This window comes from Triturus cristatus, chromosome 9 (genome assembly GCF_964204655.1).
Source record: "Triturus cristatus chromosome 9, aTriCri1.1, whole genome shotgun sequence".
Lineage (NCBI taxonomy): Eukaryota > Metazoa > Chordata > Amphibia > Caudata > Salamandridae > Triturus > Triturus cristatus.
In genome coordinates this window covers 853061071-853074098 of record NC_140592.1, presented here as the reverse complement: position 1 = coordinate 853074098, position 13028 = coordinate 853061071, and the positions used below count along the sequence as shown (strand labels likewise).

General features: G+C 40.3%; 1 protein-coding gene across 2 annotated transcripts in view; it reads right to left on the bottom strand.

The window, feature by feature from the left end:
- The window catches only part of CDC42BPB (CDC42 binding protein kinase beta), a 1057701-nt gene that overhangs the window by 968973 nt on the left and 75700 nt on the right, over positions 1-13028 (bottom strand). For both annotated transcript variants that reach the window (XM_085626326.1, XM_085626327.1), the window contains exon 2: positions 11763-11854. In XM_085626326.1, the coding sequence (XP_085482452.1) occupies positions 11763-11854 (92 nt within the window). The remainder of the gene's footprint in view (positions 1-11762; positions 11855-13028) is intronic.

Sequence of the window (13028 nt, the reverse complement as noted above, 5' to 3'; positions counted from 1 at the left end):
ATATGATCAGCCTTTGCCCGTTTTTGCACCATTTTTGCCAATAATTGGCCTATTCACTATCGGAACGCTTCTAAAACGCCTTACAACGTCATTCCTTTTCCTAAGGCTTAGCAGGACCTGATTTTAAGATATCTCTGCTTGGCAGAAATATGGGCAAACCTCTCAAAAACAGTGGGGCAGCCAAAAACGATAATACAGCCCGTTTATAGAAAATTAAAACTCGCTTAGCTCAAGTTAAGGAAGCAAAGCAAACTGCCAGTCTGTCCCAAAAGGGCGAAGAGCTTGCACGTACTCCATCCCAGGACAGCACTTTTGAGAGCTCTGAGGAGGAGGAGCCCACTCCGGAGGCACTGTTAAAAACAAAGGAACCTCAGGAGCTTCATAGGGTAGATTAATTTTTGCAGTCCAGTGAGCCCAGTAGCGTAGGCACAGTCGCGGATGTCCCCAATGATAAAAGCAGCTCTTCTAAGCAATTTCTGCTATTTTTCAAAAAAGCAACTTTGCCACCGCCAGTCTCCAACCCCAGTCCACCCAGAAAAACCATAACCAAAGGCGATTCAACGGACTGGGGCCTGTCAAGAGAACCATTAGGTATCCCACCTGCAAGGCAGGTGCTACCTCCAGAGTGCCATTCAATAGCAGGGGGGGGGGGGGGGGGGGGGGGGGAGACTTGGCTCCTGCTCAAGCGCAATGAAGAGAACAAAAGCTGAATAGTGCACAAGAAAAAGATCAATTAAATCAGGTCATCAACATGCATCTGGGCCACGAGACGTCGATTCTAACAGCAGTTGAAAAATCAATCGGAGGCTTACAAACAGCAATTGCCCCACATCACGATTCTCCTGGGCCAGAGAATCCTTTTGTGGCTCCTATCACCGCCCCAATATCAGTTCTGGCACCAGTCTCTGCCCTAGCGGTGACCTCATCTCCAAATACTTACCCCAAAGCTACCGAGTCTACAGCTGCTCAGCTAAGTTCCATCTCAAGCTTTGAGAATTCTGAAAACAGCCTGGCAAGACAACTAGACATCAAAAACCTTCTTAATCTGATTCTTGACGAAATTCGTGAAATGAAGAGGGCCCAGATAATTGAGACCGCCTCGCTACACCAACGCTTGGGGAAAATCGAAGAGGCGATGCAGGGCTTCCCCATAAGACTCCAGGAAGCAGAAGCCAGAGTCTCTCTTCTCGAGGATCAGATCACCTCGGTGTCCAAAGAGATGAAAGCAGCCACGATCAACGAGAGACGTCTCGAAAACAAACTTGAAGAGCTCGAAAACCACTCACGGAGGTCAAATTTGCGGATAGTTGGAGTTCCAGAGGGAATTGAACAGTCGCAGCCTATGCAATGGGTTGAATCTTTTATTAAACAAACTGTTCTCCCGGATTTTGAAGGAGACCTCACTATCGCAAGGGCTCACCGAGTTCCAGCACAACCTTTTCCGAACTCCCCAATTCCACGAACAATTCTGGTGAACTTTATGGACTTTCGAATAAAAGAGAGAATCTTAACAAGAGCAATTCAGCAGAGGCAGTTCTCCCTAAATGCTACAACCAAGTGCCGAATTTTTCTGATATGAGTGCCTCTGCTGCTCGTAAAAGAAAATAATTTGTTAAGCTCTTACAACTCTTCAAAACATATGGTGCCCAAGCCTCTATCGCACAACAGTCCAAACTAAAAGTCCTTGTCAAGGGCAAGTTCTTTCTGTTCTCAGATTTGGACGAGGCCCAAGCTTTACTAAAGGAAATTTCAAAGGGAGTTTAAAGATATTTGTAAAATCCGTTATTATCCAGAATCTACAGGCAGGGTTGGGATGGGTGTGGTGATGTAGGACACTAAGGGTGTAAGGTGAAGACACCCCAGGGTTTTTGCAGGGTGGGAGCAATGTGGTCAGCGGGGTCCGTAGGGATCATCCACATTCCAGGGTGGGGGGTTTTCTTTTTCTTTGGGGGGGCTGGGGTAGTGGGCGTTCTATATTCTTTTTTTGGCAAAGAGGGAAAACACAGAGCAAGAGGTTTTTTTGAGTAAGGCCACAACTACGGTTTTTATAGCAAGACAAGGTAGCGATTTGGTCTTAGACGTATAGATGGTTAGGGAGTCCAATGAATGTAAGATTCTTTCGGCCAATGTTAATGGTATATTGAATAAAAAAAAATATGGTGCCTTAATCAGATGGTTAGCTTCAATGCGACCCCAAATCTTGTTTCTTCAAGAAACCCATTTAAAATCCAACTCCCCCAAACTCTTTATACCCAGAACCTTCTCGAAAGTTTTTTTTGCATCCTCAGGTTTTGCTGCAAGGGGTGTTGCAATTTATCTTTCTAATAAACTTCCCTGGGAGGTCATGGAAGTTCAAAGAGATTCGAAGGGGAGATGGATCTGGGTCGCAGTAAAGCTGTTTGGGAAGAGGCTCAATCTGGTCAACTACTATGGCCCTATAGTTGATGATGAGCGACCACTGACTCAAGTTTATAATCTATTATCTGTTGCTCCGGGACAGATAATACTCGGAGGAGATTTTAATTTTATATTAGATCCAAGTAAAGACACAACAAACAAACAGAGGGGTCAATTGAAACCGAACACTAAAAAAGCTTTGGAGACTATTATTGAGAGCTTCCAATTGATAGACAGCTGGAGGGATAGAAACGCAGAGAAAGAATTTTTTACTTTCTATTCTCATCGCTTTCACACGGCATCTAGAATTGACTTTTTCCTTAGTTCCAGATCTCTTCAGATCCTTGAAACAGGCATAGGATGCAACCCCTTCTCTGACCATGCCTATATCAATTTGGAAATTAAGATCTTTGAAGCAATTAGGGAGAGACCCAGGTGGCAGCTGGATCGCCTGCTTCTGCAGAATGAGGAATGGGTAAGAGGCTTTAGGATCTGGATAGGGGAATACTTCCGGATAAATGAAAACACTGCTTCTCCTTTTTCCGTCTGGGGCGGATTTAAATCGACAGCCCGGGGTATGATAATTGCATATACAACCGCCCAATCTAAAGACCGAAGGAACAAGATAGCTCAATTACAGTCAGATCTTGAGCGGGAATACTCCCTTCAACTACAGTCCCTTCCCAACGAGTATCTCCAAGCCAAAACAGCATTAAAAGATTTCTTTGCTGTCGAAGAGGTTTGTAACTCCCAACTTTTTCAACAAAGGATCTATGAGGAGAGCCAGTTGATCGGCAGACTCCTGGCAAACTCTACAAGAAAAAAACAGGAATCAGCCTCAATAACAAAAATATTAGATCCCTCTACTGGTCTGGAAATAGTTGATAGTTCTAGAATTGCCCAACTTTTTCAGGATCATTATACCCGACTTTATTCCACTGAATACAAAATACAGAACAACTCAATCGAAGAGTATTTCTCAACTCTGGCTCTCCCTCAGATATCCTCAGAACGGGCTCTCAAGCTAGAAAGCCAAGTGGAGGAAGGTGAAATTTTGGCAGCCATTAAATCAACCCCAGGATCAAAAGCTTGTGGCCAAGATGGCTTTCCGATCGAGTTCTTCAAAGTGTTTGCAGAAGAATTACTTCTTCCCCTGAAAAACTTGTTTAATTTTATAAAAGAAGGAGGCCAGGTTCCGTGTGAATTCAAAGAAGCGATTATAATTTCATTTGTTAAAAAAGATAAAAACCCTGACGACATGAATTCATACCGGCCTATAAGTCTTATAAATTCCGATTACAAACTTTTTATGAAGGTTTGGGCTGTTCGTTTATTACCAGCCGCTCAGGAAGTCATTCATAGAGATCAAACGGGTTTTATTGCGGGTAGATCGATGGCTTCCAATACCCAATTTTTAATACAAGCTTTAGAGTATATCAACACAAACCATATCCCCGCAAGTATCATAATGGTTGATGCGGAAAAGGCTTTCGACCTTGTAAATTGGAAGACTATTTTTCACTCTAGGTCAATTTGGGTTCCCCTCTAAGGTGGTAGGAATGCTAAACAATATCTATCAGGATGCTACAGCTAAACTCGTAATTAATGCTACCTGTGCAGGAATGATACGAATTAAGCGGGGAACCAGACAAGGCTGCCCACTTTCCCCTCTACTTTTTACTTTTTTTTATAGAACCATTAGTTTTAAAAATCCGCAATAATGCTGCTATTCATCCCCCAATCTCAGATATGTCTAAACTTAAGTTGTTTGCTGACGATATTATTTTATATTTGGCCCCCAATAGGTCTAATTTTGAGGAGGTCTTGGGTGAATTCTCTCAATTTGAAAAGATAGGTGGTTATAAAATCAATGCAAATAAAACTGAAGTTCTTGCCTTGAATACGGATATTGATCCTTTCCCCGACTTTTTAAAATTACAGGCAGCCAGGACCAACCCCATAAGATATCTTGGGATCTATGTCTCCTCTCAGTTTTCCCAACTTTATGATTTAAATTACCTAAGAATGAAGAAAAAAATTACGAAATTATTGGATCAATGGTCACTTCTTCCATTATCGATAGTTGGGCGTGTATCTTTGATTAAAATGTCAATACTGCCTCTTTTGATTTTTTTATTCTCCAATGTCCCTATTAAAATTAACCAGGTATTTTTTAGGGAAACAGAAACGCTTTTTAGGCAATTTATATGGGAGAAGAAAGCCCCCCCCGAGTTAAACTGAATATCCTTCAACTACCCGTAGATCAGGGGGGACTCGCACTCCCACATATCAAATCCTATTATGAAGCCGCCCTCCTTGACCTTGTATCAAGTCTGTTAGGATCCAGTTCTTGTAGAGATACTTTTTTTATCGATAAAATGTTAACAGAGATCGGTTCATCCATTCCAGTGTTTTTAAAGACTGCCAAACTTCCAAAGAAAACCCGATATAAAATTCTAAAGGACTTCCTATTTCGACTACAGGCAATTTTTAGGGACATGAATTTGACGGGCTTTCTATACCTTAAACTAAAAGAATGTGCCGGCCTCGGTCTCCAGCTACAAGCCGGTCATAATATCATATGGGAAATCTCCGGCTTAACACAATTGAGACACTTTATAATACAGAATAGACCAATCTCTTGGCAGGAAATATTGGTCAGGGTGGAGGCTCGTCGGAAACCGGTCTATTTTTTTAATATCTGCGCTTAGTCTCCTGGTTGAGAAGCTATGGAGGTTTAAAAGAACCCCCCAACCAGCTATCAACTGCACTTTATGGAGCTAAACTTCGAGGGATTGGTAATTGGTATAAGCTGATCTATAAACAACTCTATCCCCCTATAATTCAGAAACATCGGGAAAAAATACTTCGGGAGACTGACTGCAGTTTATCCGAAAGGGAGTGGGAGTGGGTCAGCCACTCTGGTGGCCGTGCACTTCGCGCTGCAAACTATAAGAGGATGGCTTTTCTTTAAAGGTGGCTGGCCTACTTGACACCCGCCATTTTGAGTAAAAGGTTTCCCGATGTTGAAGACAGGTGTTTTCGATGCGCCAAACCTGGGGAAGGCGGATGGCACCATACCTTTTTTGTATGTCCCGGGCTGAGGTCTTTTTGGGAAACAATTTTTTCAGACATCGAGCGTGCAATTGGGAATCCCATTCCTATTGCAGCTGAGACTGTTTTATTCGGCAGTTGCAAGGGTGATTTACAATTGTCTAATCCAGAAAGAATTTTTATTTTTATTGCCTGCGCGGTAGCTCGCTCTTTAATCTTACAAAATTGGAGATCTAATACAGCCCCCTCCCATTTGAAATGGATAAATAAAATGAAAAGGGTTAAAAAAAATTGAGGAGGCTTATGCTAGGAGGGTTGGAGCTGTAAAAAAATTTGAGCGAAACTGGAAGTTTTTTGAAAAATTGGAGAGGACTTAAATTCATTCCCCCTTAAGAATGCACTTGCACTTTGTTCGGCAACTGTTTTATAGCATTGGAAGTGGTGAATCCCTTAAAATCAGCTTTTTTATTCCGATTACCACGATTATTATGATGTTGAATCCTTTTTTGACTACAATCTTTTGTAGTCTGCCTTGTCTTGCACTTGCACTTTAAATGGCTCAAAGTACTGTATTTTTGCTATTTGTACTTGGCATATTGCACTTTTGTCCTGAAGCGATCTACGATTTATTACTATATTGCCTTGTTTCGCATTTGCACTTTAAATGGCTCAAAGTACTGTTTTTTTTGCTATTTGCACTTGGTATATTGCACTTTTATCCTGAAGTGATTAACGATTACATTGATCATTAGCTATCAAAATTTCTTTTTTTTGTTGCTATACACTAAGCATATTTGTATTTCCTATTAGTGCTTTTCTTCATTGTACTTTTTTCATTTTTTTGTTTTTTGACATATTATCTATGTAACGAACCCTAATTGTACTTTATAATGTCTTCTTTTATCTACCTCTTGCTCTGCTCAATAAAAAAAAAAAATATATATATATATATATTTTGAAGCAGTACCAACAATCATTTCTAGGGTGAAGAGGGGGGGGGAGAGAGCATATGCATTCTTTGAGGTAGCTTGATTGTATAACGGAAGTCAGGTGGAAGTGGCGGCCCTGTGCTGGTCAGATTACTGGACTGTAGTTCATGCCCTTAGAATAGATCTCATCTACATCTAATAGGTAGGACACGAGGCTTGCAGTGCCAAGCTGGAGAGAGCTTGCCCTTTTCTTGTAGCCTGGCCATAATCCTTTTAAGAGGGAGGATGGCCAGAGTTTGTGCAGATCTTGAAGGTCGGAGTCCACTTGGATCTCAACAGGATGGATACAGACCATAGATTAAGTGATTACCTGCAGTATTACTTGAAAGGAGAAGTCCAGTCTGCAGAGACGTGAGAAATCAAAATTATGTAGTTGGAAATAGGAGGATTAAGTGACATGATTGAGGAGGAAATAGAGTCAGGTGTTGATGTTAGAGGCTAATGCTGCAACTTCATTAAACAGTGCCATATATTCTAGTAGTTTCAGAAGCCTTCACTCTCCCCATAGCTTAGAGATAGAGGTAAAGAACACTAAAACAAGGAATCTATTCTCGATTGGCTTTTGCACATCGCAAGAAGTCCTAGCAAGTTGTGATCTCATTCCCCAAACACATAATTCTAAATGTAGTAACTTGCCTGGCATGAAGAGTACAGTTAGCAACAAGGATTCCACCCCAAAAAAGGATTTTCCGGAAAAAGGCCAGTTGGCTCTCACCTATCTGGAGCATTTATAAGAGGCCCAACAGTAGGGAACACAGCAAAAGTAACTAAAAAGGCCACAGGAAAACAATAAAACCAATGACCTTGACGCTTTATGCCAAAAAGAACAAGTAGTAGCTTCACAGCACAGAGAACAATATAATAAGTGATTTCTTTTAGGAACCATAATTCCAACAGAAATCATGCGACTACTCTCAAACTCTTATCAGTCATTCGAGGCAGTCTTGTGGCAAATTGAAACAAGAACCATAGAAAAGTGCAAAGAGGAAGTAGAGATGAAAAGTAAAACGATACAAGAGAAGTAATCTCTATTGCTGCGAGAAGATGTTCCTGACAGAGTCCCAAAGTCTGAAGTTAAGGAGTCTACATGTCAAACCTGGGGGAACGGACAATGATACTTTAAGTAAGAAGCAACCATCTCTGTGACACTGCTACCAAACCACAAGCAACTCAACTAAACAAACACAATTATCACAATGCTGCAGTCAAGACCACAGAAATGTCAGTCTTCTCCCAAGTCCACACTACAGCACATTTCAACAGATTCATATCCATTTAATGCAAAGCAAACATAACAACATGACCCAGACATCCACAACATGGAACAATCCCAAATAGCAATACTCCCAGTCATGAAAGACATACAGAAAATGTGACTGGCAAACAGTTACTTTGGGATTTCAGAGAACATCATGATAACAAATTAGGTAATGCAGTAGGTAAAGTTAAAGAAAATCAGATCTATTAATGGACACCAGAAACACCATAATTACAAAAGTCCACAACATTTCCAAGAATTACGTTTGGCAGTCTTTAGGAAAATGGAGTGCACTTCTCAAAAAGACAGTGTAAATTAAGCCTAGTCTGAATAAACGATTAGAAGCGTTTTTGAATGTTATCCACATAGGATTGGGGCAAAAAAATAGTCTCCTCTGAGGATTAGGCGTAACTAAGGTAATTCTGTATATCGTAATATTCCGCGAAATTACGCTTCAATTACGTGCAGAAGAGAGAGCACTATTTCTTAAGGTAAAAATAACCTGTTGCATCCAAAATAGACACAAGGATGCATTTTGCTCTAAGAAATAGCACTAAATGCAACAGAACATGAATAGTGAACGCAAGCAGCTACCTGTGCTCGATTGATGCACTATTGCGGTAGGATTTCTCCCAACTTACTACTGGCAATTAGCAGCGCTATTTTCATAGCAGAAAATCCACCCCTGCACCAAAAATGGACGAAAGGATGCATTTTGTGCTCAGAAAAGGAGCTAAAAGCAGCAGAAGACTAAGAGCGAGCACAAGCGACCACTCGCACTTGCTACATATGCTCTCCCTGTAGGATTTTGTCCCCCAAATTACTCTTAATAATTAAAGCAGGAGTAAATGCGTAAATATCGGTAATCCCACATCAAAGAGTAATGCGGAATTGGCTAAATTACTCTGGCGTAATCAAAATTCTGCCCTGGACTAATGAGGACCACATATCCTGCTTTTATCTGAAGGCGATTTTAAGCTCTTGAACAAAATACATTACAACCTTACAAGAGAAAACAAAAGAAAATCTTTAGAAGTGGCTCACTAGATTGTTATCATTCCAACACTATTGTAATTGAAAAAGCCATGATCAGACTTCGGATGAGTCAATGAAAGACTGTAGTACTCAATGGGCATGAAATAAAACACAAGATTCCAAAGCTACACCTAAATAACCTTAACTTTCTTGCCCTGTTCTACTCCACTCCATACATACATTTCCCAAAGACAGCTGTGACGAAGGAGACAGAATTTATTCTGAGAACCTCCAGTCAGTTAATCAGAGATGCTTTAATTTCGAACTACCTTATCATCTGCCCTATTTATTATCACCAAGACTACAGACTCCTTTTCAAACGCTACACCCTGTATTCATGTTCAAAGGTGGACAAACAGTTTCAAACAGTCATTGGGTTTTCCACTTTCATGACTGTGAGACTTTTCACTGTGGGGAATCTTACTGCTGCATGCATCACTGGTGATACTGCCACATTGTTGTTGCCCGCTTGTTTCTTGTGTTTCTCGCTTTCCCTTAAACACACTGATGTTTTTTTTATGTTCTTCTCTGCACTGCTCTTTGTCTACCCTTTCACAGGAGGAGACTGCAACATGCAGCAGTCTCCCTTCAGGTAAAGTGAGGTGGGCCAAATACAACTGAGAGGTGTCGGTGGGGTACAGAGTCTGAAGTCATGTGATCCACACAAGGAAACAGGTGGCTTCTGCCGTGATGCTTGCTTCATTTTCTGGTCCCCTATGACTCACCCAACCCAATTTCATTTTGTTTACACACAGCCCCCTCTGGATCCTAATTTCTTCAGATATTTCGTTATTTTAATTGCCAGGGTGGCCCTTTTGCTCCCAACTAAATCTGCTGTTCATTGAGCACCAGTTCTCATAGCTTCTTTATAGGTCGAAGCCCACCAAGACTTCTTGGGGACACTCTGAAAGCGGACCTCGGAATGCATTTTGCTCATAGTTTACCATTGGCTTTGTACCTCACATTTGCCTGCTTTCAATTTGCAGTCTTTATTTGTTTTAGGCTGTCCAGCACAACTCTGTCCTTTCCGAAGAGCACAGCCTACTTAACACCTCTCTGACTCGCTCTTTGTATTCTGCCACGAGTGCTCGCTTTCTGTCAACAGGCCTTTACATTTTGTTCTTATTTTGTCACGTTTGCAGTGCATTTAAAGACAATGGTCAAATTTCAACCTGTCTTCAGAGGGAGTTCGGTGTTTACTTTTCTTTCTCGAACTTCAAACTGAGAGAACTTGCGTGACAATCTGGGGGTGTGAAGGTAAAAGCTTTTTTCTAGCACACAACAAAACAGGAATGTCTGTAAATGAACTGCGCAAATATTTCAGAATATATCAGAATTAGGAAAGCACGAATGAAGAACATTGTGTGGTGGAAACATATTTCAATATGATGAAAACAAAATCAATACACTAGGTGATGCCATTTCCACATTCTAAGCCAATCCACCCTACTCCACTCTAAGTCACTTCACTCTAGGACACTTTACAATTCTCCATTCTATCCCACTCTACAACATTACACTCTAAAATATTCCACTGTAAGTCCATCCACAACACTCTACGACACTCCACTCTAGGCTATTGTACGCCACTGTAGGTTCCTCTACTCCACTGTATAAGATCCTACTCCATGCCACTCTATGACGCAACACTCGACAACACTTTTCTCTACGACGCTCACTTTTAGCCGTGCTGAACAGGAGCCACGCTGGTCTCGTCTACATGGCTAAAACACATTGGCAGAGCCAATGGCTTTTGCATAGGCGAGACCGAAAGGCTTTGCTAAAGCTTGCATTTCTTTTAAAAATAATGCCTACTCCCCACAAGAACTGATTTCTCAGCTCTGCAGATCGATCATTGATTTCCTGCCTACATCTGCTACTGTGTACAATCCCACAATAGGGTATAGGCAAGGAATCAACCGTATGGGGCAATACAAAGGTAAATTGTCCTCATACCCTATTAAATATTGCCTCTGCATTCCCTAATCCCATGATGACCGGTCTTGCAATCCCTTTTTTCACTGTCCAAACAAGAAAGTATTTAATGAATGCTTTTTAACCTTTGGTATGCAAAACCTGGAATGCACACATTACAAAATAAAAATGGACGACTAGCTATCTTCCATTTGGCTGCAAGACTCTTCTCATCGGTAAACATATTATTTAACAGATTTTGCCATCCGCCTTAAGACACTCTTGTTAGTTCATAACCGTTAGTTGCCCATAACTTGTTCTGTCACATCCTTAATCTAACTCATACTATGAATGCTCGGTACCAATCTGAAATTATATGTATCTTTTAAGTTATCAAATTATATCAGAGGTATGGCACAAAACTAAACATCTGAGCTAATGAGCACAAATTAAGGGAAAGGGTGATTTCAACAATGAGTTCACTGGAGGGGACTATGCTGCCAGCTCACTACTTTACCATGTTTTGCAACAGACTGTCAAAAAAATACAAAGTCTGCCATTTCAAAAGGGAATCTCGTATAATAATCAGTGTTGTTTTAGTGTGTTATGTATACAATTTATATACGATTGAAATTATATATATTTTCTAGACATTTGGTATTCACATTAGCTTTCTTTTGATTTGAGGTTTGGTGCATGTGGAATGTAGGAATAGAGTACCTATGTAGTACAGGTGACCACATACAAATTGATGGGAGGTGTATTAGATTATAGAACTTGAAAATTTGATCAAAATGAAGTTGTGATAATGCCTCTTCATGGCCGTGGAAGTGAATGGCTGCAGTTTCTTTCAGTAATATGGAGTCTTTTTATGGTTGTGCAACAGCTCTGACATATGTGTCTAGTGCTTTAAAATGTTCAGGCTGAAGGTCAGGAAATGTCCTCTCTTGTATGATTTAAAAAACTTGTATAAGTGGACAGATTCCCCTCAAAAAAGTAGTTCCAAAATATCAGTACAAGATGGCATTTGAGACCCAGTTTAGAATATAGTTTGTAACAGGCAACAATGCTCCTTTACAAAAGGGCTGTGAATGACTGGCTAAAGAATATCTTACCTCTCCAAATGCTCCACGCCCGATAACTTTAATGATTTCAAAATCCTCTCGATGAAGTTGCATTTCCTTCACCACATTTGTAAATGGTTTGGCTGCAAAAGTAATAAAACACTTCCATTAGCTTAATTACAGAATCAAGCAAATAAATAACTATATTCTTATGGAGGACTACAAGGAACAATTCTACAAATGTATTCATCCTCATGCACTACCTGGTATGAGTTAATAAGTATTCCACATTAATTGCTCTTCTACTTACCATGGTTATATAGTTACAATCTTTTCTATAAGAGAGGTTTACATAGTTTCCTTCAAGCCATAACTCATTCTGTATATTGAGCTGCAAATGATATGAACCTTCATTTAGCATTCTTAAAAATAATACAAAATAGCATATACGATTCAACCTTTTAAGACCAAATAAATATATTTCATGGGATGGAAGCCGACTTCAGATAATGATATAAGGCAATCTATCAAATAGCAAAAAAGTAAAATTCTGAAGGAAATCTAATAAAATAGCTAGCAAAAGGTGGAGATTTAAGCATCTCCTACGAGTAGCCAATTAAAACAAATAAAGAAGTACGAGTTTAGATAGTAACGTTGACCTACTGAAACTCAGATTCCAAAGGCTAAATTGAATAATAAATAATCTCAGTGGTAGCTGGTGGACTTTCAGACTGGTGGAAACAAACTACTTACCACAAAACTGCACCTGGCTCTCCTCAAGAAGCTTGCGATTGTTAAAGCCTAGTAGTACACTCTACAGCCCAAATATAATTTAAATAATATTAATCTCCCTAACATTTAACCTGCCACATTCCTCATCCATTCTGTCCATAAAAAGTACCTATATAAGATAGAGAATTTATTAAGAAGACAAACCAGAAATGGTAAGATGAATAGGTCTCGCCTTTGGGACCTACTGGCTTTACCACTGTCTTTTGGCGATGCTATCCAGCACCTGGGAAAAGCGAATGCTTTTTGTCCCAATGTTATGGAGCATTGGCCCAAAAAAAAAAAAGGTATTATGATGCTATTGCTGCTGGCGGTCACTTCATTCCTCTGTTGCATACATGTTATGACTTTTTATATGCATGTGACAAAAACACACGTGTCAAATGGAATGACCGGTGACACCATTTTCTTTGCTATTTTATTTACAGATTCAAGATGGTAGATGCCACTTTACCGTAAAAAAAAATTTGAAAAAAAATGACAATAGGTGTGAGGGCTCAGTGGATTAGTAGGTGGGTGAAGAAGGGA